Source organism: Artemia sp. Qi Xiang Cuo, chromosome 18, assembly GCF_049724085.1.
Source record: "Artemia sp. Qi Xiang Cuo chromosome 18, ASM4972408v1, whole genome shotgun sequence".
NCBI lineage: Eukaryota > Metazoa > Arthropoda > Branchiopoda > Anostraca > Artemiidae > Artemia > Artemia sp. Qi Xiang Cuo.
The window spans coordinates 55,729,849-55,756,659 of NC_142811.1; the positions used below are offsets into that span (position 1 = coordinate 55,729,849).

Consider the following 26,811-nt stretch of genomic DNA (forward strand, 5'->3'; position numbering starts at 1 on the left):
TACCAGGGTACTTTGTATCGATGGATTTGTCGTAGGAACTTCAAAAAGGGTTCATTCGATTAAAAATAGAAAGGGCTAGTGCCCTTTTCAATAGTCGAAAGTGAGTGGAGGGCAACCCAAGAACGACTAGAGGGTATTATGTTCAAACTTTTGGGGCTACTTCTGCTCTTAAAATTTAACCAAATCAAAATAGCGTAAGTGTATCCAAGCTATCAAAGAAAATAAACAGATTTTTGTTGCGAATGATACTAAGTTTTCTAATTCAGGTCAACTAGAGGAGGTATGAAACTAAATTAAACGCTACTATTTGTGTACAGATTTTTAAAGGGGTTTATGTTGTTAAAAATTGCCGAAAATTTTTCTCCAGCATACAAATAGCAGGCCAAACTATAAAGTCTTAAAAAACGAAAAGATTTAAAGTATTATTTTCCTTTTCCCTGAAAAGACTACGTCGATGTAAAATAACCAGAAATTAATAAAAAAAAAATGTTTCTACAAAATAAGTTTTTCAAAGTGAAGTAAAGAACTCCATTAAACCAAAAATGAGCAAAAACATCAGAATCATTATTCTAATGCTCTCCCTATCCACAATGGAATACCCCAAAGTACTTTCCTAGGTCCCCTCATCTTTTCAGGTATGATTAACAGCACCGCTAAGGAATTTTCTGACAAACAGAAATTGGTGGATGACCTAACGGTTATTGAAACTTGCTTTGGAAATTTAAAAAGTAACCCTCTGAGAATCCTCAATAAAATTGGAGATGATGCCTTAGACTTAGACATGACAGTAAACCCCTCTAAGTCCATGATAATTTTGATGTGTTTCCTTAAATCCTTGCCCTACTTGCTAAATCTAATCCCTCTCGAAATTTCCTTGTCCTCCTTTAAATACATGGTGTCACAATTTCTTCTATATTAGTTTAAATATAATTCATTTTAAAGATATAATAAATAGAAATAATGCATCTGTCTCCCTCCTTAAGCCCCTTTATAAATTGAGGGTCTCCCTTTCCAATTTCTTGAAGATTTATGCTTGATTTGCCTTACAGCATGGCGAATAGGATTGTCCAGTTTTGTGTCCTGGTATCTCCCGAGAATGAATCGGAAAAAAATGAATATATCCAAAAAAAGCCCTGCGAAAAATTTTCAAAGAAGGCAAGGTTCCATACTCTCTTCTTCTAAGAAAAGCTAGGTTGGAAACCCTTGAGCGTATGAGAGTTATGTTGTGCCTCCGTTTTTCAAACATGCATGCCTCACGCGGAAAGCATTTTCCCCAAACGTCACTCCCTATCCAAATTATGGCCGCCTCAAGTTGTTTCTGAACCCATTCTTATTTTATCCCCCATTCGCTGCATTATATTCAGATTTGAAGAAAACCTTTGTCCCTTTTATTATAGAAAAAATCAACAAAATATCTCACAAGTTTCTCTTTTTTTGCTGAATGGTGATGCTACACAATTTATTTTCTCTTATTCAGTTGTTTCCCTCCTCCCTATCATTTTTAGTGTCATTTTACTTTGTTTATTAGTTTTTTCTCTCCGTATTTAGTTTATGTGTTTATTTGTTTGTTTTAGTCCTCCCCTTTTTTTAGTTTGCCTTTTAATTTTATTTTAAACAATATTCATAATATTGTTGTTTTTTTTATTCAGATTGACCCGTTTTTATCTTTTTAACTTCTTAATTGGCATTTTACAGTCGAATCATTGACCTACGAATAATTATTCACTCTGATTTTTCTTTTTTGTTTTCCTTTTGTATTCTTTACCAGTTTTCGTGTTTTTTTTTTAATATTTTTTACTCCGAAGTCCAGATTTGACCCTTCGGGGCTTGTGATAGCGATTTTTTTCAATACCTTGTATTGTATTATTAAGCGAATATAATAACCCTCTTTTGATTTTTATGCATTAAAAATTTACCTGTTCGACAAGTTTAACAAAACATATTATACCTTAATTTTTAGGTTTTAGTGTTTTTTTTCTCTGGTTTTAGTTTTTAAAATGCAATTCCTGCTATTTGAGTTGAATTTTAAGCCATTTAATTTTTTTTTCTAAATTTTGGAAATGTATTTGCAGATCTTTGAAATCTTACAGATTGGGATTGAGTAAAGTTTTGAAGCTGAAAATATTTTTTTGTACTTTATTTAAGCAGAAGATCTATTTTGCAAACTTTCACTCTTATAAATCAAACATTTTGAAAGGTCATCAAAGGTTAGTACCCTCTAGGTGGAAAAGGAGTGGAGGTCGGTGCTTCAAAATACCTTCCCAGGACATACTTTCGTCTGTAGATTCATCTCTGAAAGTTTCATTTTCCTAACCTAACCACTTTCCAAAATGGTGAGAAGTACCTTGTCAAAAATTCTCTTATTCCTGTGAATCCGCTATTGATGAAAAGAAAAGGGAAAACCAATGGTTTTTGTGAAAACCAGCCGTTTTTTGTCATTTGTGTGAATTGGGCATAAAACTAAAACAAAAGCTGCGTTCGTTTTCACCGTTCGTCGTTCTTAGTACTAAAAAGATTTTCTCGGTTTTACTCTTAAATGAATGCTTATGAATGGGCATAGATATTATATTAGTTGAAATGGGGGTGCAATCCTAAATAGTGGACTCCAAATAGGGACACATGTTAAGAAAATATTTTTTTACTCCATAATATGGACAATACTCATAGTTGTGGCACTTAGCCTAACACTTAATCAGCCAACTGTCCTTTCTAAATTTTTAGCTTAAGACGTTTGTTCAATTGAACATATTCCTAAGGGTATTGAAACGTAGGGTTAGCTGGAGTTTCTTAGTATTAGTTGTAATCTCAGATATCTAGAAATTCCTCCCATGATTTTTCCAAGTGACCCCTAAGGAATTTTTGAAAGTTTGGAAAGCAATTTATCCAAAAAATGCTTCCAGAACTTTCTGAAGATTTAAAAACTATGCCACATATATTAAAAACAAATCGCTGCCATTTTTTAGATGAAAGACCCCATCAACAAAATATACAAAATAGAACATCAATAAACTTGTTTTGCGTCATGTTTTTTTTTATTTTAGAACTTGGCGCCCAAAAGTAAAACTAAAGTTGTTGAACGAAGTATGAGGCTCAGTTCGTCGTTCTAAGAACGACGGTACTAAGAACGAAGAACGGCATTTGAAAGAACGGCTTATAAGCGAAACATTTCATAGAACGGCGAAAACGAACGGCTTAATTGTAAAACCGAGGATTTGATTTCGATAGAACGACGAAAACGAACGCAGCTAAAGGACTTCGGCAGTTCGGATACACTCCGAAAGAAACTGGATAAAATGCTTTATGAAATGAAGCAGAGGAAAAAGCCACAACCAAGGGCGGTTTCAAGGTACCAGGAATTGAGAATACGCTCTCAAGCCTAGCTTAACAAGGAAGAAAATTATTATATTTTAGGTAAGTCACATAGGCTAGTCCTAGGCTACTGTGTGCTAAGTTTCATAATGGTGAAAATTGGTAGGCTTAAGGGAGGATTTATTTGCTGTTTACAGTATGTTTCAGCTTGGATGAAGTTGAATAGCCTGGGCCTATATTCCTTGATAGGCTAGGTAAATTTTGGCAGTCCATATTATTGACTTACAAATAAAATGAACATCCCACTTGATGTCTTTTTTATGCTCTTTGCAAATATTATAGGGTAAGACACCCAGTAGTCGGACACTTTAATCGCTTTGAAAACTTTTTGACATTTAAACTACTCTAATTACTGTATGGTAAAATTCTACTTTAGCTACTTTTGACTATCTTGGAAAGGGGTTAGGTTAAGAAAATGAAACTTTCAGGGATGGGTCTACAGGCTAAGGTATGTCCTGGGAAGATATTTTGAAGTACCCACCTCCACTCCTTCTCCCTCTAGAGGGTCCTGACCTTTGATGACCTTTAAAAATATGAGTTATAGAAGTGAAACCTTGCAAAATAGATCTTCTGCTAATATGAAGTACAACAAAATTATTTTCACCTTCACAACTTTGCTCAATCCCAATTTAGCCTAGAATGTTTTAAAGATATGCAAATATATTTCATGAATTTTAGAAATAAACTATTGATATGTCTTAAAATTCTGCTCAAATAACTGAAATTGCATTTTCAGAGCTAAAGCCAGAGAAAAAGAAACTGATAACTGAAAATTAAGGTAAAATGTTGTTTTGTCAAAATTTCAATGGGTACAGACCTATCATGTAGGCAATTTTCAGGACCCTCTAGAGAGAGAAGGAGTGGAGGTAGGTACTTCAAAATACCTTCCCAGGACATTCTTTGGCCTGTAAACCCATCCCTGAAAGTCTCATTTTCCTAACCTAACCCCTTCCCAAGATAGCCAAAAGTAGCTAAAGTAGAATTTTACCTTACTGTATTATATCACCTAGAAACTTAATTTTTGTATCAAAAATTTCTGAAGAATTTCTGAACAAGTAGGTTACTAATTCAAATAGTTTCACTCATACAGCGCCTCCTATTTTTGAATTTACTAACAAGTGACAATTCTGCCTTAACTTGGACATACAAACAGCTCATCGTAAATTGGTTATTAAAATAGTATAAAAGATTCTGTCCGAGAATAGGCAGGTGGCTGACTACTGGGTGTCTTACCCTAATTGCTTCTATCAGAAGTTCAAATTTATCCACCCCCACCCCCTAACCTAGGTACCCCCCCCCCCCCCCCCGCCTAAACCCCAAAATACAATAGTTTAAATATTTTAAATGCATTGAGAAACCACGCTTTGCAATCCATTTCTCTATTGCAAATACCTATTTGACTGATCTCCTTTAGGCCTAGTGTTTGCCAATACAGTATATAGAAGTGTATAACATGTAATGCATAGGCTAAGTAAGCAATTATTATAGGTAAATTTTTACCAAATCATATTATTGACTTATGAATAAAGTGAATCTACCATTTGATGCCTTTTTTTATGCTCTTTACACATAATAATAATTTTTGTCGGAAATGAATTTTAGCCCCCATTCCTATATATACCAATTCAAGGAGTAAATATATACAATATCATATTATTGATTTATAAATAAATTGAATATACCTTGTAAGGCATTTTTTTTTGGTTTTAAAGAATTTAAAAATCTTTTAAACCGTAAATTAGTTTCAGCCCCCCCCCCCCTATATATACCTACCCTGCCCCTTACTTGCTTTATATAGGGGGGGGGGCTGAAATTAATTTCCGATAGAAATGCTTAATATATTTGTTATAAGCATAAAAAAGGGCATCAAATGGTGTATTCACATTAATCCTAACTCAATAATATGATTTGGTAGATATTTACCCCAATTCAGGGTATATATTTGGGTAAATTTTTACCAAATCATATTATTGACTTATGAATAAAGTAAACATACCACTTGGTGCCTTTTTTTATGCTGTTTCCAAATATCATTATCATTTTTGTTGGAAATGAATTTTACCCCCACTCCTATTTATACAAACTCAGGGTATATATTTGCACATTAGGGGGGTGGGGGTAAACTTATTTCTAATGTAAATGAGAGGTAAGATTAGACTTTCCCCCACCTCCCTAATGTGCAAATATATACCCTGAATTTGCTTATATAGGGGTGGGGCTGAAATTCATTTCAGACAAAAATGATTATTATATTTGTAAAGAGCATAAAAAAGGCATCAAGTGGTATTTTCACTTTATTCATAAGTCAATAATATGATTTTGTAAAAATTTACCTATATTTGCACATTAGGGGGGTGGGATTAAATTTTATTTCTGATGTAAATAGGATGTAAGTTTAAAATTTACCCCCACCCCCCTAATGTTCAAATATATGCCCTGAATTAGTATATATAGGGGTGGGGGTAAAATTCATTTCCAACAAAGGTATTATCCAAGTTAATTGTGGAAAGTCAGTGCTTATGGATTAAAAAGACAATTTATAATGAAACAGTAAGTTCAAAACAGATGTTTTAAGCCTTTTACGCCCTATATATTTTATATTTTTCGTAATTTTCAAGAACACAAAATGGCTTAAATTTGGGTTTCCAATAGAAGTGATTACAATGTTTGCAAAGAGCATAAAAAAAAGGCATCGAATGGTATATTCACTTTATTTGTAAGTCAATAATATGATTTGGTAAAAATTTACCTTATTATATTTGGGGATACCACCAGATGGCTAATTTCACAATGTATATATATATATACAAATTTTTAAAATAGCCAACTGGCCAACCAATATTTTAAGCATAAGAGTCCAGCTATACATAAGGAAACATATTAAGAAAACAATTCTTACTTCGTAATATACAGAATAATCCTAGTTAACACATTTTGAAGGAGGGGAACCTTTATCTTCACTTCTTTCATGGTTTTTACAGATTTTCTAAGAAATTCATGAATTTTTTAGGACCTATATATTCACAGAATATATACCCCCACCCCCCTAATGTGCAAATATATACCTAGAATTGCATCCTCAATCTGACTATAACATCCATTTGCATCACAAATGAAGTTTACTCCCATATTAGCCATATGGTGGATGTCTTTATATTTGTAAAGAGCATAAAAGAGGCATTGAGTGGTATGTTCAATTTATATATAAATCAATAATATAAACTGCCAAAAATTTACCCTTTGATGCCTTTTCCTATGCTCTTTCATAATTCAGTAATTGTTTCTGGAGGAAACTATATTATGAGCCCTTAAAAAACTCAAAACAGCACAGAGTAACCAAAAGTTAAAAATATATTAAAAAAAACTGTCCAGTGAGAATAATTTGATATTCACTTTATTTATTAGTCAATAATAGGATTTGGTAAAAATTTGCCTTATTATATTTGTAAAGAGCATGAAAATGGCATTGAGTGGTATGTTCACTTTATTTGTAATTCAATAATATGAACTGCCAAAAATTTACCCCTTGATGCCTTTTCCTATGCTCTTTCATAATTCAGTAATTGTTTCTGGAGGAAAATATTTTTTGATCCCTTAAAAAACTCAAAACAGCTCAGAGTAACCAAAAGTTAAAAATATATTTCTAAAAAAAACTGTCCAGTGAGAATTATTTAATATTCTCATATTCCTTTTGCTATATTCCTTGTTTTGTGCTGTTTCTTGTACAAGTTTAGTTATACCATTCTTTACAGGGAAACAATATAAAATTCTGGAAACTGCTTTAAATATTCTAAAATGCTTAGCCTAGCCTATTTACATCCTACTATTCTTAAATCCAGACCATTAAATTTACCCCCCCCCCCTTAATGGGCAAATACTATATAGTCCAAATCATACATGCTCAGTGAACTTTTTCAATAATATGAATTTTCTTCATGGCACTTGGTTGCTATTAAATTAATATGAAGAAAAAAGTCATGCTATTAAAATTCATTGAGTAGGGCCTATATGTAATTTGGGCTATATATTTGTCCATTGGGGTTAGGGATAAAACTTCCTTGGTCACCATATATGAATGATGTTGTCTAAGTAAGTATATTGTAATGTTTTAAAGTAGTTTTTAGGAAAGTAGTTTTTAGTAGTTTATGAAAATAGGAACTGATAACCTATTTTCAAACTTCATGGTCCCTTTTCTGTTAGTGCATTGCTCCCCTTATGGTCCCATGTATAGCCCTAATAATATATTTCTTCATTATAGAATCTTGGTTTAAAACCAGTTTCTATAATATGTTTGTTCTATAATGTACATTCTATAATAGTATGTTCATTATAATAGTAGGATTTGTTGTATGAAGACTTTTGATGAGCTTTGAACTGCATGTCCAAGTGGGATATCTCAGTATGTATTTTGCAAAATGTAAGAAAGCAGAGCAGATTTTTAATTTATCAGTATGTGTAAAAGTTTTCCAGAGGGGTATAATGTAGAGGATGTGGAGAAGAGCAATGGTGTTGTACAGAGTTGACATATAATGACAATTGAAATGAAGCTTAGCAGATACTATCATCATCACCATCATTCTATTATTTAATAGTACATTCTGTAATAATCGTTCATTTTGCATAGACAGTATATACACTGCTTGGCAGTATGACCAATCTCTGAAGCTAGGTTTTCTGCACATTCTTGATTTTGGTGTTGTCTAGATATTTTTACAATATTTATCAAAGTATTACTTGAAATGATTTTAAAAAATTAAGTAAAAATGGAAGAACAGATAGTAATCTAGTTTTTAGAAACTTGTTACATATTATAGTATAAGAATTTCATTGCTTTAGAGTTTTGTTCTAGTTTTCATATATTTCTAGTGCAGAGCCAATGCAGAATTATTCATCTTCAGAAGAAAATACTAGAAAATTCTGAAAAAAATATAAAATACTATTTATATAATTCTTAACAACTTGACTTTACCCCCCCCCCCCTATAGTTCTGATATGTAACCCAAAGTATATAGTTTCTGTGTATTTTTCCACACTTCACTCTTTTCTTCAAATCATAGGCAGCTCAATAGCGCTGCCTAAGTAAAGAGCAATATGGCCACAATGTATTATTATTTTTTATTTTTTTTTTTAGACCAGGGCACTTCATGTTAAAGTTGTTGTAGAAACTTCAAAAAGGCCTTGTTCAATCAGAAATTGAAAGGGCTAGTACCCTTTTTAATAGTTGAAAGTGATTGGAGAGTAACTAACCCCCTCCATGCCCACCATTTCCCCAAACACATTCAATCAAAATTTTTGGATAACCATTTTGTTCAACATAGTTGAAAGATCTGGAAATTATATCTTTGAGGATGAAAACAGCCCTAGAGCCCTCAGGGCAAGGGTTGTATGTTATGCACTGGGGACATATAAGGTTTATAGGCCTATAGAAAGGGTGATCATATAAACTTCAAAAGGGGCTCATTGGATTGCCAATCAAAAGTTTTAGTGCCTTTTTTGAGATTCAGAGTGATCAAAGGGTGGATACCTCCTCCACACCTAGTATTTTCCCAAAATATATCTGATAGAAATTTTGAGGTGACCATTTGTTGTTGTAGACAATTCAAAAAGGGCTCATTTGATTAGAAATTTAAAGGGCTAGTACCATTTTTAATAGTTCAAAGTGATTGAAGGGAAACTAACCCCCTTCCGACACCCTCCATTTCCCCAAATACATTTAATCAAAATTTTGAAATAGCCATTTTCTTCAGTGTAGTTGAAAGGTCTGGAAGTTATGTCTTTGAGGATTACCCCCACCACCACAACCCTCAGGGTAAAGGTTGTAAGTTATGGCCTGGGGGCATATAAGGTTTATATAGAAAGGGTGATTGTATAAACCTGGGGGGGTTTATTGGATTGCTAATCAGAAGTTGTATTGCCCTTTTTAAGACTCAGAGTGATTGGAGGGTGGATACCCCCCCCCCCGCCATCTCATATTTTCCCTAAATGCAACATATAGAAATTTTGAGATGGTCATTTGTTGTTGTAGAAACTTCGAAAAAGGCTCATTTGATTGGAAATTGATGGGGCTGGCGCCCCTTTTCATAGTCAAAAGTGGTTGTTGGGGAACTAACCCCCCTCACATGCCCAACATTTCCACAAACACGTTCAATCAAAATTTTGAGATACACATTTTGTTCAACATTGTTAAAAGGTCCAAAAATGCACATTCATTTGTATTTTTTCAGTAAAGTGCAAATTTGTTCTGGCCTTGGGAAAGCATAGGGTTTTTGTGCCCAACTTATGTTAATTTCTGCTTGTTTTGAGTTTGACTTGGTTATTTATTGTAATTGCTGTACGTTTTGGGTTTCATTTATTTATCGATGCTGATTTGTGGTAGTTTCACGTTTGGTAGATTATTTGATTTTATTTTTGCTCATTTTTTGTTTAATGGAGTTTTTTACTTTTCTTTGAAAAGCTTATTTTATGGAAAAAGTTTTTTTAATTAATTTCTGTTCATTTTATATTGACATAGTCTTTTCAGGGAAAAAGAAAATAATACTTTAAATCTTTTTGTTTTTTAAGACTTTATAGTTTGGCCACTAGTCCTTTCAGTTTCCAATTGAATGAGCCCTTTTGAAGTTTCTACGCTTTCAATAAAAACCTTATATGTCCCAGGGCATAAATTACAACCCTTGCCCTGAGGGTTGTGGGGGAGTGTCCTCCTCAAAAAGCATATTTTCTATCTGGAAATCAACAATGTTAAATAAAATGACTATCTAACATATAGAGTGAATGTGTTCGGAGAAAAGATGGCCTTGAGAGGGGGTTTTGTTGCCCTTGAATAACTCTCGAATATTAAAGATGGCATTAGGGTTTCGAATATTCAATCTAATCAGGTTTTTTTCAAGTATCTATGACAAGGATTTCAATAAAAACTTTAAATACCCCCACGGCCTAACCTATAACCCATGCCCTGAAGACTGGTGGGGTAGTGTCCTGCTCAAAGCTATAATTTCCTGAACTTTGAACTCCGTAGAACAAAACGGCTATATCAAAATTTTTATTGGATGTGTTTGGGGAAATGGTGGGCGTGGAATGGGTGTTATTTGCTTTCCAATCACTTTTGACTATTAAAAAGGGCACTAGCCATTTCAATTTCCAATCAAATGAGCCCCTTTTGAAGTTTCTGCGACAACGCGTTGTATAAAAATCTTATATACCCCCTGGGCATAATTTACAACCCTTGCCCTGTGGGCTCTGGGGGGGGGGGGTTGTCATCCTCAAAGACCTACTGGGAAGAACTTAAAACCACGTTAAATAGAATGGCTATCTCAAAGTTTTGCCTAGATGTGTTTGGGGAAAAGGTGGGCGTGAGAGGCGGGTTAGTTGCCCTTTAATCACTTTTGACTATTTAAAAGGGCACTAGCCCTTTTAATTTCCAATTGAATGAGCTTTTTTTAAATTTTCTACAACAACACTTTCTATAAAAAACCTTATATGCCCCCAGGGCATAACTTACAACCTAAGGGAGACTCTCCTCGAAAACATAATTTCTGTCTGGAAATCAACTATGCTGAACAAAATGGCTATCTCAAAATTTTGATTAGATATGTTTCAGGAAATGGTGGGCGTGGAAGGGGTGTTAGTCAACTTCCAATCATTTTCGAATATTAAAAAGGGCACAAGCCATTTCCAATTGAATGAGCGCTTTTCGAAGTTTCTACAACAATTTCTTTGATACAAAGTGCCCTGCTCGAAAGGAAAATATCAATAAATAATACATTGTGTCAACATCGTTCTTATATGCCCCCAGGGCATAACTTAAAACCCTTACCCTGAGGACTGTGGGGGAGTGTCCTCCTCTTTATTTAGTCCCCTTTTCATGTCTTGTTCTCGAGTATCCCCGTTCTTTACTTGGGCAGCGCGATCGTGCTGCCTATGATTTATGCAACCACTTTCTATATAAACCTTATACGCCCCTAGGGCATAACTTACAACACCTGCACTGAGGGCTCTGAGGGGGTTATCATCCTAAAAAACCTAATTTCCAGAACTTTCAACTACGTTGAACAAAATGGATATCTCAGAATTTTTATTGGAAAATGGTGGGCGTGAGAGGGGCGTTAGTCGCTATCCAATCACTTTCAACTATTAAAAAAGGCACTAGTCCTTTCAATTTCCAATTGAATGAGCCCTTTTGAAGTTTCTACAACAACACTTTCAATAAAAACTTTATATGCCCCCAGGGTATAACTTACAACCCTTGCCCTGAGGGCTGTGGGGGGGGAGGGGCTGTCAACCTTAAAGACCTAATTTCCAAAACTATTAACTACGTTGAATAAAATGGCTATCTAAAAATTTTGATTGGATGTGTTTGGGGAAAAGGTGGGTGTGAGGGGGGGGGGGGTTATTTGCCCTCAAATCACTTTCGACTACTAAAAAGGGTACTAGCCCTTTGAATTTCCAATCGAATGAGCCCTTTTTCAAGTTTCCACGACAAAGATCTCAATAAAAACCTTATATGCCTCCAGGGCATAATTTATAATCCTTGCCCTGAGGGTTTTGGGGGAGTGTCCTCCTCAAAAATATGTTTTCTATCTGGAAATCAACTATGCTGAACAAATTAGCTACCTCAAAATTTTTATTGGAGGTGTTTGGGGGATTGGTGGGTGTGGGGGAGGGGGGCGAGTTGTCCTCCGATCACTTTCGACAATTAAAAAGGGCACTATCCCTTTGAATTGCCAATCGAGTGAGCTTTCTTTGAAGTTTCTATGACAACGCCTTCTATAAAAACCTTATTTGCCCCCAGGGTATAACTTAAAACCCTTGCCATGAGGGCTGTGGGGGAGTGTCCTCCTCAAAAATACATTTTCTATGAGGAAATCAACTATGCTGAAAAAAATGGCTATCTCAAAATTTTGATTGGATGTGTTTTGGGAAATGATGGGGGTGGGGGGGCTAGTTGCCTTCCAATCACTTTTGACTTTAAAAAAGGGCACTAGCCCTTTCATATGCCCCCAGGGCATAACTTGAAACCCTTGCCCTTAGGGTTTTGGGGGAGTGTCCTCCTCAAAAACATATTTTCTATCTGGAAATCAACTATGCTTAACAAAATGGCTATCTCAAAATCTTGATTGGATGTGTTTGGGGACATGATGTGGGGGGGGGGGCTAGTTGCCCTCCAATCACTTTCGACTATTAAAAAGGGCACTAACCCTTTGAATTTCTGATCGAATGAGATTTTTTAAAGTTTCTACGACAACACCTTCTGTAAAAACCTTATATGCCCCCAGGGCATAACTTAAAACCCTTGCCCTGAGGGTTGTGGGGAGGGTCCTCCTCAAAAATATGTTTTCTATCTGGAAATCAACTACGCTGAACAAAAAGGCTATCTCAAAATTTTGATTGGATGTGGTTGGGGGAATCATGGGCGTGGGGGGGCCTAGTTGCCCTCCAATCACTTTCGACTATTAAAAAGGGCACAAGCCAACCCAATTTCCAATCGAATGAGCCCTTTTTGAAGTTTCTACAACTCCTTCGATACGAAGTGCCCGGGTATGGAGAAAAAAAAACACATTGTGCCCACATTGTTCTTTACTTAGGCAGCGCTAGGGCGCTGCCTTTGATAGAAAAAATTGAAATGGCCTTTTTTAATATTCAAAAGTGATTGGAGGGCAGCACTCCCCCTCACGTGCAACAAATCCCAAAACATATCTAATCAAAATTTTGAGATACCAATTTTGTTCAGCATAGTTGAAAAGTCAGGAAATTTTGTCTTTGAGGATGACCCCCCACCCAAGAGCCCTCAGCGTAATTGTTATAAGTTATGCCCCAAGGGCATATAAGGTTTTATGGAAAGGGTGGTCGTATAAGCTTCGGAAGAGGCTCATCTGATTGGAAATAAGAGGTTATAGTTCCCTTATTAAAAGTCAAAGTGATTGGGGGCAGCCGCCTCCCAGGTAGATAAACTTATTGTTGTATAAACTTTGGATTGGATGAAGCTCATTTATTGAAAGTCTGAAGTTTTAGTGCCCCTTTTAAGAGTCAAAAGTGAATGGAGGGACATCAGCCCCCCTCCCAAGCCGATCATATGCACCATATGTTTTAGGTTACCATATGCAACCAAGTTGAACTCAAAACAAGCAGAAACTAAAGAAAGTAGGGCTGACTCCCCCCTTAGTATAATTTGCACTTTACCAAAAAAAATCCCGATTTTGAGCTATGTATTCATATTTCTCATAATATCAAAGAAAAAAAAACACTTTTATGACCAAGATTACTGAAAAAAAATAAACGAATTTGGATTGACAGTTTAATATGCATACTGATATTCCTTCTTGAAAGTCTTAAATTTATTGATTTTTTAAAGTGAAAAAAGAGAAAACATTTAAAATGTGTTTTGTTTTCATTAAAATGAAAATTATGTTCTTGACTTTAGAAGGCTTTGTGGTACCCCTCTTGAATACCCTCAGTCATTCTTGAGATATTGCTGAGACATTTTATTGACAACCAGCATGTGGAAAGTGCCTATTGAATTAGTTATAAAGCAACATAAACCCTCCATGAAAGCCTCTACTTTATACCCTATCCCAGTTCTACGATGTTCCGCCTGGCTGTCTTGACAACCTGGATCTACTTAGACGCGTTTGATTTATTCAGTACCTTTTTGCCTGATTCAAGATCCCTCTTAACATGCACTGAAAGCTGTTCCTGGGATCCAAGCTGTATCCAGGGGGCGGCTAAAGTTCTCGAATCCCCCTGAAATGTTTGCCTGACTCGTAAAAAAGATAACAAAAATGAATATATACAACGTTTTATTCTTTTTTTGTAACCCCCTCCCACTTAAAAAAAAATTCTGGATATGGCCCTGCCTGGGATGTAACTGTTACGCTCTTTAAATAACCAGTATTGACATAATGTGTTTTGATTTAGTTCAACATCCTCCTCAACAATCCCTGAAAGTTTCATTTTGATACCTTTAGTTTCATTAGTACTTATAGTAGTGGCAGTATTCACAGTTGCAGTTGTAGTAGTTCCAATTTTAGTAGTAGTAGCAGGGGCGGATCCAGGATTTTTTAGGGGGGGGGGAAGCGCAAAGGCGCAAAATAGGTTGATCCGATAAACGTGCGTTATGAGCAAGTTTAATTAACGCAAACTTGAGTTATTTAAGTAAATTACACTACTTTATACTACGCTAGGGGGGGGGGCGCCCCCCTGGAGCCGCCACTGAGTAGTAGTAGCATGATCATAGTGGCTTTTGATTGGCTAAACATCTCCTCTAACAAACCCTGAAAGTTTTAACTTAATACCCTAGAACAGTCCTGGGACGTTGCTGATGCACGCTTTCGACAAACCACATGCCAAGCATATTTGATTTAGTTTAGCATCCCTTCAGCAATATAGTAACATGAATATAGTGCCTTTTTTTAGTTCAACATCCCCCTGAACATGCCCTGAAAGTGTCAACTCAATGCTCTAAGCCATTCCTAAGATATTGGTTATAAACCCTTTTGACAGCCTGGACACATAGTGAAAGTTTCACCTTAACACCATTGGCTAGCTGCAGTAATCGTAGTAGCAGTATTAGTAATAGTAGTATGAACATTGTGCCTTTTGGTTAATTCACAATCTGCCTCAACGTACCTTGAAAGTTTAACTTAATGCTGCAAGTATACCCATTGGCAATCTACATGCTCCCGGTGTTTTTGATTTGGTTCCTAAAAGTTTCCTGAAAGCTTCTCCCTAATGCCCTTGGCCTAAGTAGTAACAATAGTAGTAGCATTAGTAGCAGTATGCATGTAGCTTCTTTTTTTTCAATCCTGTAAGTACAACCTTTATCTAAATATGGCTGCAAATAATGTATTAGAATTGTTAATCATAACAAGTATCCTGATCAGTAGCTCTAACTTTAAGCTTATACTATGTTTGATTAGTTTAAATATAAAGGTTAGGAGCAACATAATGTTTGCAGTGACAGTTACTTTCCGGGGCTATGATGTCATTTTCTCTCATAGACGAGCTACTCATTTCTCATCGCATATATATTTTGAATATCCAAATTGAATACCTTGTAACAGCAAAGCAGATACTGCCACGTCTGGAAAAATTCGGGACCGAGGTTCGATCCCAGCTGTTGCAAGGAATGCCAAATCAATTATGTCTTCTACAATAACTTTTTTTTAATGTTGGTCAATTCAAGTAAAGTTTTTGATACTTTGGTCAAATTTCTCATTAGTTCGAATTGAAAGTTCTAAAAGAAAAACTTTTCAACTGGATTTTTTGCGTTTTTAAAAATTCCTATGTTGTCTATACACCCCCCCCCCCCCCAGAACCCAGGGTGCAATGACTGTAAGTTATGCCCTGGGCGGATATGAGGTTTTCATGGAAAGGGTGGCCATATAAACCTTGGAGGAGGCTCCTTTGATTTTAATTTGAAAGTTTTTGTTTGCTTTTTACAAGTAAAAAGTGGCTGGAGATTGACTGGGCCCCCCCCCCCCCCAAGCCCTCTTTTCCTCAAATGCGTTTGATAGAAATTTAAGATAGTTATTTTGTTCAAAATAGTCCTAAAATCATATAACAATGCCTCAATGCCGTTTGATTGGAAATCAAATGTCTCCACAGCCTCCAGGGCAAAGATTCTAAATTATTTATGTTGAAAAAAAATACATTATATACTTATTGATTATGAAAAGGGTGGATAAGCAATATCTCAGGAACAGCTGAGGGTATTAAGTTGAAACTTTCAGAGTACAGTATGCTGAACAATGCTCGAAACTTCAGGGAATGCTTAAGGGGATTTTTAGCCAAATAAAAAGACACTGTATGCATCCATGTTATCAACCGAATATATCTGCAATATCGCAAGAGCGGGTAAGGGTCAGAATATTCAATCAGAAGATGCTATGTGCATCTTCTGATTGGCGCATCTAAATGTCCCAGGAACGGCTGATGACATGTAGTTGAAACTCTCAGGGAATGTTAAGGGGGTATTGAAATAAATCAAAAGTTGCTAATTAGAACAATCAAAAAGAATTCCAAAAAAGAAGTTTTTCAAAGAAAAGTAAAAAACATCCCCTGGAGGTACTTTTCTGGGAATAAAATAAATGATGTAAAACTCTACCCAATAAAACATAGGCCATAGTTAACTTAATACCTGACAATAAAAAACGAACAAAAACTAATTTTTAAACGAACAAAAACACTCGGAGATAATTAGCTTAGCCTGAGTGAGACAAACTACTATGCAGGTATATTTTAGTTAAATATTTAATATATAGAGTTTTTAGGTTAAGTTAGGTATTTAATATAATGTGTCCTTGGTGGCCTGTTTTCCGGTTCTAGGTGTTTTCCGGTAACTAACGAAAAAACCGGTGTGCACTCGAATTTTACACTGCGTAAACTTGAGTGAGTGGCACATAATACACAAGTACCAAAATTCCTTCCCCCAACGGAAATAAAAAACTCAAATAAGATTCTCAAATTTGGAAAGCCTTATTTTCCACGGGGGGGGGGGGGTAAAGGCCGGCCACCTTGTTTTCTATACTTCTCTGTCGTAGTTTCCGTAATGTTCTTAATAAAGGATTATATTTTCATCATATTTTGGTATATTTCATTAGGATTAACCTACATTCGCTTCTTGGGTGTGGTCACTATGATACATAAGTACCGAATAAATGAGGCTTAAAACGAGTAATACTTAAATTGAATATGCAAATAAAGCTTAAAATGAACAATTTTTTTTACTATAATTACCATACTTATTTTTAATTTTAGTTTCCATAATTTTCTTAATAAGGTATATATTTTCGACATTTGTTGGTATATTTCATTAGGATTAATCTACATTCACTTCAGGGGTGTGGTCGCTATAATACAGACGTACTGAATAAATAAATCTTAAAATGAGCAAAACTTAAATTGAATATGCAAATACAGCTTAAAGTGAACAATTTTTTTTTAATTTGAAAGAATAAATGAAACCCAAAACGAACAGAAATTAAATAAACAATCATAGCAAACAAACATACAACAGGTACTAATATAAATGAATAAATAAATCTTAAAGCGAGTAAACTTCAATTGAATTTGCGAATCATGCTTAAAACGAACAAAAATCACTACAAACAATAGTTTGGCTACTACGCCCTTCCCTAACTGTAAATGTCTAAAGCCTACTGCGTTATTTGCTCTTTACTGAAAACCAAATGGTAAGAACTAAAAAATTAAACTGAAAATTTGATATATAATAGAACTAGTAATTTCTGAAAGCTCAGCAGTTCAACATTTTCTTTGACTGTAATTTGTTTTTGTTTTCAATGTTGTAATATGTACAAAAGAAAATACTTGTAATATAATTCGTTTGTAAATTGTATTTGTCTTGAACAGTCCTTGGAAAGAACTAATAAAATGAAATTGAATATTTGATATATAATGAAATTGATAATCTCTGTTAATGTTAATTTTCTGTTAGTCGGAATAATTTCTGTTAGTTTTAATTTTTAATGTTGGTCTTTACTTTCAGTTGAAAAAAGCTTGTTTTTGTTATTTAATTTAAAGAAACTAGCCATTATAGCAAAATAGGATATGAAAAGATTCCTTTGATAAAATGACAGATTAAGATACTTCAATCCTCATAGGATTTACAAACAGTTTGCGGTAACGAACTGTACGTAGGGAGCGACCTGGCTCAATAGTAACCGAAACTCTAAAAAACGGAGTTTTGATACCAGTAGATATATCAAAATAATTGAATTCTTATGCTGATTTTAAATATGTAAGTTTCATTAAGTTTAGCTTTTACTCATCAGACGTTACGAGCTTGAGAAAATTTGACTGGTTTTCGAAAAGGGGGGAACCCTAAAAGTCATAGAATCTTAATGAAAATCACACCATCAGATTCAGCGTATCAGGGAACCCAAATGTAGAGGTTTCAAGCTCCTATCTGCAAAAAAAGTGGAATTTTGTATTTTTTGCCCAAAGAAAGATCATGGACGCGTATTTTTTTTCAGGGGTGATCGTATCGACTCAGTCGTCTTACAATATCGTGAGAAGGCTCATTTGAACGGAAATTAAAAGTTCTAGTGCCCTTTTTAAGTGACCAAAAAATTGAAGTGCAACTAGTGCAACTTCCATGCAACTTTTTTTTCTCAAAATGGTCCGATCAAAATTTTGAGATAATTATTTTGTTCAATTAGGTTGAAAGGCAAAAAACATATGCCTTTGGCTATACCATGACCACCCCAAAATCACTGAGGAAACGTCTCTCAATTATAAAATTTGCTCATCTCTTACGTATAGTATTTTTTATTGGGAAATATGCATACATTTTTCGGGGGGGGGGGATTTCTACTGGTGGATTTTTCACGGGGATGATTTTCCATTGAGAGGATAGTTTCCAGGGGGTAAATTTTTCAGGGGAAATTTCATACTAGGGGAATTTGCCAGAATTCCTATACGAAATTCTTCTTATGTATTGTTTTCTCATTGCCGACTCAGTTTTACGCGTGGAGACGTTAAGGGTAATTGTCCGGGAAAAATTTTCACCAGGATTGAATTGCCTAGAGAATAAATCTGTGGGGGAGGTATTTATCCGTGGAATTTTAGCCAGATATCCTGGCATTACTTAAAAAATGATCAGAAATTAAACATAAAAAAGACATACGTTTGCTAGGTTCAGCAAACGTTTTTAACCTATACGTACCATTTATAAGGAAGAGTTGCCCCCTCCTTGATAATGGTTCTAAGCCTCGCCCCTCGAAAAAATAGTGACCTAAGAAAGCACTTTTTTACATTTTAATTATATTTGATACAAAAATCAGGGGTTTGGGCACCTGAAAAATAAGAAAGTAAAAAAAGCTTTATCTGATAACACTCACTCATTCGTCAGTATTGAAGAGAAAAGAGTTGAGGTTTCTTGAGCAGAATTTTTTTTTTTTTTTTTTTTTTTATGCTAAGCCCAAAATGGGTATTTCAAAAGCCTAAAACTTGGTACTGAATTTCTGGTAATGATATTTTATTATCCAATTACTTCATAAATTATCTAGCTATTTTTAATAAATTGTGTTGATTAAATTTCTAAATTGTAGCTATTACATAAATTTTAATGAGTTTTTCAAAACCAAGTACCAATTGAACTGTAACCTCCTCGGCAATGTACCATAAACCCCCGGGCATACTTGCAGCCCCAGATCACGATGGATCAGAATTTCAAGATCCCAAAGTGAGGAGAATCGGAACAATCGGTTAGCTACCCAAAATTAAACTGTAATCCCTGCAAAAAAATTTTCTCTGTGGCCTCAAAATTGGCCTCAAAATTGGCTACATAGTTTTTTTTCTTCTTCTTAAAACTGGAAAATTGACATTTCTGGCCACAAGAACGATCTAAATAGGTCAAAACTTTAAGAAATATTTTGTGTTTTTCCCAGGGTGGCTGTATAAAACCTATGGTGAACCGTCATGACATCAAGAAAAGGCTCAATTAAACTGTAATCCCTGCAAAAAAAATTAATAACTATAGTTTGGAGGTTACATGGAAAATGATGGCACATTTCGTGTTTTGAAAAAGTTGAGTATTAAATATTTCACAGTCGGCAAAGAAGGTGTGGATCTAACTCAAAAATTTTTAAGTTTTTTGGAGGGAATACGTTTTGGTTTTGAACAGCTTAGGTATCAACAAGTAGCCTTCTGTCTGAAGCATATGAGGGGGCTAAGGCCACGTAAATTGTATTTTTTTTTTAAGTTTCTATAAAGATCCTTAGACGTTTTCGAGTAAGGAATTCTTCCATTCTGCCCTTGAACAGTTACGACAAGCCCCCCTCCCCTTCCAAGAAGGGTCTGGGGATTTTAAAGAAAAAATTGTCGACAAAGGATGTTACTACTACTACTACTAACAACTCACCGCAGCACCTAGAAAGGACGTTAACAAAGAACGTTAAAGTGCACAAAAACCAGCCCTAGAAAAAAGTGCACTTTGCCATGCATCATTCCCACCCTGAGGGAATATTAGTTTTCTAGTAGATGGGTAAAAACCCCAAAAACGGTAAATACTTAGGAGTCAATTTTGTTTTGAGAGAAGGGGGCTCTTTCATATAAACCTTTAGGGATGGATTCCATCTGCTCCCAGTTATGTGTGGTTATGTTCTAATTTCCCAAAGGAATTGACTCTGTGTGATCCATCCACTTAAGTCAATCTGGGAAAATGATGTTAAGTCCAGTACCTGTGTTTTATTTTTCTTTTGTTTTAATCTTCACTGTCATGGAATAAGAGACTTGAGCTCCATTTTCAGGCCACCCACATCCAACACGGAGTTCAACACGGATTGTGCATATTATCGATTTTAGTTCTGTATTGAACACGGGTTTGGGTCTTCTCAGAACCCGTGCACGTTCTACCATGCTATTCTGGCGTGTTACAATTTTGAAGAGGCAACATGCTTGGAATTTGTAAGATGAAAATGCTTTAAAACTTGGTTGGGTTACATGGTGAACCTGAAAACGATTTTTGTCGAACCTGCTCAAAACACACTTCAAACCCGGTACCTGAAAACACAACTTCGGGAAAAACAATAATTACCTTTAGTCTGTGTATCAACACGTGTGTACTTGTAAGATGAAAACGCTTTAAAATTTGGTTGGGTTAAACACGGTGAACCTGAAAACGATTTTTGTCAAGCCTGCTCAAAACACGCTTCAAACTCGGTACCTGAAAACACAACTTTGGGAAAAACAATAATTACCTTTAGTCTGTGTATCCATAAAAAATATACTAATTTAATTTTTTTTTTTTGTTTTTCAGTTTATTCTCACAAGCAAAATCCAAGTCAGTCAAATTATATCATATTGGCTTCAAAAATGCATATGTAAGTACACTAAAAAAGATATCATTTTCTTTAATCCATCTCTTATCAATTTTTTTGTGATAAGGTAATTTTTTTCTTGTTCAATCAGTAGCTTATTGAATTTGTAAAAGAAAAGAATGTAGCTTTTTAAATGTCTCAGTGTTCCAGTGTTGTGAGAATAGGCTGTTGAAAAACAAATTTGCTTTGTAATTTTTTCTTGACCTAGGCCTGTAATGAGTTGTGTTTTTGACCTGTGGGAGGATTATTAATGCATCAAGTAGGATTGCTTATTTTTGTTAGTTTTCTATGAATTGGATTGTTGGCAAACTGTGAAATAAGGGGTTGGCAACCTGTGACCTGCGGGCCATTGAGTAAACTATTTACTAATTTTAATGACCCAAATTGATGCTGAAAAAAGTATCATATCTAAAAATAAGGTAAAAAACTTAAACATAAATTGAATATTTTGAGAATAAAAAAATGCTAATAGATACCAAGAATAGCATTTTAGTGTGACGACAAAGTTCCGGAATGGTAATAGTGAATACAGCAAAATTTTCCAAAATGTTCCTTATTAACGTAATTCGCATGTCAGCTGATGAGAGTATATTCACTAAAAATGTGATTTAAAATGAAAATATAGCAGATCCGAACATCCCTTTAATATTTATATTTTGGCTGGGTTTGGCACACAGCCAAAAAAGTTTGCCAACCCCTGATATTAGTTCCAGATCGATTCTAAGAAGAGTATTTATTGATTGAATGTTTAGATTAACAGTATAGCTGTGTCTGAATTATCAGGCCCCTTTAGTCCTGGGTATTGTAGATTATGAACTAGCATTTCATTCAGCTGATTGAAAAGCTTTAATCAGGGTTATATTCTTGTGCGGTACACCGGTTAAGTCAGTAAAGTGGCTAAAGCTATGTAGTGCCATTGCTGCCATGGTTAAAAAAGGCGTGGGGCTAGTAGGCATTGGATTTAATGCTGAATCGGGAGTTAACTAAGGTTGTGTTCCTGTTTGTATAAATTATTTTGGTCGATTTTGTCCCAAAAAGCGCAGCAAAGGATGAGACAACAAGGTAGAAAATTCGAGGTAAATCTTCTGGGTAGTTCTCACTATGTTTGGGTCTTTGGTGTTCGAGTTGGTGCTTCTTTGGATCTAAACTTGGACTATCAACTTAATAATTTCGGGACCCAATGGAAGCCAAGTCTGGATAGCAGTCTACTGATTTTTTTTTTGTTCTTGGAGAGATGGGGGCTGTGGGGGTAATGCATTAACGGAAATTTGTCCCCTATATTGTTGCATATATAGTCTACTACTACTTTCTGATTTCTTAGTGTAATGGTTATCGATTAGCCAAGACGCAGGATGTCTTTGTCGACATTGAAAAAGTTTCCATGGATATAAAGATATTTTTTTCCAAATGAAAACTCGAATAAGAACATCAGAAGTTCTGAATTATGGCTGATTTGGACGTGAGGAAGAAATATTACATGTTGGACAAGAATGGGCTTGTTACTCCTTGGATTTCTAGGATTGCCAGGAATGTTTGTAGTTACTCCTTTGAAACACAGTCAAGGCCGTATCCAGGATTTCTGTTTGAGCAGGGGCGGGGGGGAGAGTACAAAGAAAAACTTTAAAAGCACATCAAAAATTTGTTTATATGAACTTTTGTAGCGTTTTTACAACTCGGACATTTTTTTTGGGGGGGGGGGGGTTAGGGGATTATATGGCCTTGAACACAGTATATTAAACAATAAGCTTTACAAAATATATGGCTCAACTCTACTTTTTAGGACTATAATGAAAGAAAGGTCACGAGGATTAGGACACATTTTTCTGTTGAAGATTGCCAACAATTGTTCTTTTTGGTGATCCATATGGGGTCGATGAAAAGCAGGGCGTCTTTGATTGAGGTTATGATAAGAGGTGATAAGAGGTGATAAGAGGTTGATAAGAGGTGATAAGAATGGGAGTAAAGAAAGGAGCTCTTAGTAGATTTAGAGGTAAGAGGGATTTAGAGGTACATCTCCGTTTTCCTCGTACGGCTTGATGCTGTGATGGATTGATCCTTGAGAGTTCCCATTTGTTAAATAATTCGCATGCAACCTCTTGTAAGAGGTTAATAGCCCTGGGCGAATGAGTAAGTATAAAAGGGGTTCGAGATTCTTCGATTAATGTTTTATGTTGTTTCTCTTTCAGTAAACTTTAGGCATTATACTAACGCTAGGTAGTGTAAAAAACTTATGGTTGTATTTTGGGTTGCTGTAAATGTTAATATGTTAATATTGCCCTTTTTTCCTTTTATAAACTGAAAATAACATTAATTCTGTGAAATATAAGTTTTTATGTAGCAACTTTCTTTTTAAAATTCATACGGTGGTATAAGCTATACTTTTAGAAATATAATTTTTGACGTGTTTTTTTAAATCCACGTTAAGAGGATTCGAGACCTTAAAAATCATTTGTTAGCCTCAACGTCGGCTAACCGTTTCAAAGGCTAAGGGTCCATTTGCGAATTCTCCTAGGAGAATAGTTTCCATTGAAACCTGTTGAGAATTTATGGTTCGATTATGATTTTTTTTTAAAAAGACTATAACATTGTGTCGGTAAAGTTTTCTGTCAAAGTGGGCCGCATTACAGGAAACTCACAAAGCTGCCAAACTGATCAAATGCCATTTCTTTTGAGATGATCCTCGGTGTTTTCCTAGCAGGTATGCTAGAACTTTTTGGGGGACTAGCCTGTCCTGAATTTTAAAAAGAAAATTCTTCTCCGCTTATCGAAATTCTTATGATTTAAATTTCACTAAAACTGAATGTCTCTTATCTCCGGCACAAAACAAGAAAAGTTACAATTTTTAAAAAAATTTCAAGGAAATTGTTTCTAGTTATCTGCCGTTTATTCGGACCGTATACCCCAGCTCTGTAAGTTATGGCAAGACCGCCCAATCATTTATAAATAGTTCGGCCACACGAACTAAAAAATTCCATAATGGACGATATAGGCTGATTCGTTATGGGATCGAATCCCCTTACTGGCGTCGGCTGCGGACCTTTATTTTTGGAACCTCTAATGATTCTACACTTGGAACTAGCTCTAGAATTTTTATGGTTGGGGCTATTCGTTTAATTAACTTGTTAGTTTATCATGACTGACACTGCAAATGAAATAGGTGGTAGATAGAATATGTGGTAGATGGCTTGTATAAGAATAAAATTTTATCCTCTAAGTCTAGCCTATATACTGACCAGCGTATTGAAATGTTAAGCTAGATTAATATATAGCCTATTCTCACAACCGTTTTTATTATGACACTGTGATCGTGGTATAAATTTACCTTTTAGTTCCCTTTCTTTGGTGCTAAATGTTGCAAATTAACCTTCATTGTTGCCAAATTTCTGATTTTACAGTTAAAACATAATTCAGAAAACTGCGATATACTAATTTCCTCTACTTCTTCTACGACGAAATTTCTTTGCGCCAATAACAACTAAATAGGTAAATTTGTACGTGTGACAAATTACATCGTCTGAAGTCAGGGTACATTCTTCTCTTTCATATATTCCTAATTTAGTAGCTAGAAATCTAAAAATGACCTCTAAAATATTTCCACCAAAATTGAAGATCGAAGAGAGTAAGTTGTTTCAAAGACGAGCATCGCCAAAAACCAGCCAAACTGATCTTACAAGTGACAAAAATAAGGATAAAGCATCTATTCATAGTTTTGCGGTTGAGTTAGCTGATTATGAGCTGACAAGTGACAACCATGACTATCAGGAATTGAAACCGTTGCCAAATATCAGTGATAAGCCCAAACTTCCACCGCCTTTACCCCCAAGACGCTATATAAAGGAGAAGGTGAAAGAAAGTGGGTGAGAATAGCTTTGTTATTATGCATAAGATTCTAAAAAATTTTCGAGGGCAGAATCAATAAATTCCACTTCCATTTTTTTTTTTTTTTTACTTTTAGATTAGGGTAGGGTACTTGAACGGAGGACTTCCATAATTGTAATTCGTGTTTAATTTCGTCATCGATTGTATTTCTGAACGTCTTAATGGCCTTCTGTGTAACTAACTTTGTACTCATCTATGCTCGAGCTCAATACATGATCAATAACGTTGCAGCTAAGGTCTCCTTCAAGAGGCCACTACGAGCCCCGAAAAAGCTAAAGGGTTACATACCTCCGAGCTTCATAGGAGACTGATCGCACTTAATGGTAATATACTAGAAGATGCCCAACAATTGAAATACCTTTGTTCCTTCATAAATCCTACCGGGAATCTTCAGGTGACGTCTGCTGTTGCATTTCTTCAGCATAAACTGTATTCCATTGGCTACGCAAATGTCTGGCAACGATTTGTTTATTCACCAATTTCATAAGATCTTGTATCCTTTGACAAAATAAAATAAAATAGGGAAATGTAAGCATTCTGATATTACTGCTCGGACTCGGACTGTTTTTTTTTTATTCAGAAAATCGAAGTCCTTTTTTTCTGACCAGTGGTGCAGGGACTGTAACAAAAACAACATCATAGTCCACGTCCTATTGGACAGAGAAATTGTAAGTTTTAGAACTTTTGACTGATATGATTGAGTCCTAAGATCTAACTCTTATAAGCAAAAAAGCGAAAATCTGAACTGAAGGATGAAAAGTCAGAGTAGTAAGATCTTAAACAGATTGATTCGTCCGAAAACGGGGCTGATACCTTGCTCTGCTCTTTCTTATGGATGCGAACCTTAGCCCTGAAGGCTTTTGAAGAGGAAGATAATAATACTTTGTTCTTTCTTTCTTTTTCACCTGAAGTGCTCTTTCATTAAGCAAAAACAAAACGAAAACCTGAGTTGAACGATGTGAGGTCAGAGAAGTCAGATCTTAGCAGATGGATTAGCCCCAAAAAACGGGGCTATTAATCTAGATCAGCTCTTATGGATGCAAAATATCATCCTTGTTGGCTTCTGAAAACAAGATCTTTAAAGGCTAAGATTAGCATTTCTGATCGTATTTCAAATTTTGTTAGAAGGTAATGTGTGATTAGTTCACTTGTCATAAATGTTATGGCGCTAAGATGACTCGGTTGGTTCAACCGCACTTAGCGCTGGCCGGTCAAATCAGCCAGCAAACATTGCCTTCCTATTGAATAGATGGTTGGGACAACCTGGTCTGCCAAAATAAAAACGATATCGACCCGTTTGGTGTATTCCAAAAAACACGACTTGTGGCACTGACTGAAATGATAGTTGCATTCTGATTGAAAACTGTTAAATCTATCGCAATTGATTCGGTTCTTTTGAGGGAATCATGTCATAATTTGGTAGACACCATGATGAGCCTTTGGACAGATGGAGCCATCATGGAGCCTTTGGCATGTGAAAGAAGTTCTAATGAGTAAGTAGCTCTGAAGCATGTACCTTCTTATGAAATATCGTGATTGAATGGAATATAAAAATAAATTTGGTTCTATAATAGTATTTTATTTTTGCTGACGCCAGTTTCACTATCTGCTGAAATATAGGTTAAGCAATCATATTTTGATAGTGTCTTTGATATCTTAAACAAAGTAGTTGAGCCAGGTGAATGATATTTTCAAAAATTTAGGAATCAGCCCATATATCATATCCCGA

General features: G+C 35.3%; 2 protein-coding genes across 5 annotated transcripts in view; one reads left to right on the forward strand and one right to left on the reverse strand.

Moving 5' to 3' along the window:
• LOC148941667 (protein misato homolog 1-like) overlaps window positions 1-21,198 on the reverse strand; it is a 179,924-nt gene extending 158,726 nt beyond the window's left edge. The window contains exon 1 of one of the 2 annotated variants that reach the window (XM_089104394.1): window positions 21,084-21,198. The gene's annotated coding sequence lies outside the window, so the exon portion shown is untranslated. The remainder of the gene's footprint in view (window positions 1-21,083) is intronic. The other variant, XM_089104395.1, reaches the window with a different exon arrangement.
• The window catches only part of stck (LIM zinc finger domain containing stck), a 72,282-nt gene continuing 48,787 nt past the window's right edge, over window positions 3,317-26,811 (forward strand). The window contains exons 1-2 of one of the 3 annotated variants that reach the window (XM_089104400.1): window positions 3,317-3,411; window positions 21,143-21,206. In XM_089104400.1, coding sequence (XP_088960526.1) covers window positions 21,199-21,206 — 8 coding nt within the window. In that variant the 5' untranslated portion in view covers window positions 3,317-3,411; window positions 21,143-21,198. Of the gene's footprint in view, window positions 3,412-21,134; window positions 21,207-24,551; window positions 25,061-26,811 lie in introns of those variants that run through there. The other 2 variants (XM_089104401.1, XM_089104399.1) reach the window with 2 other exon arrangements.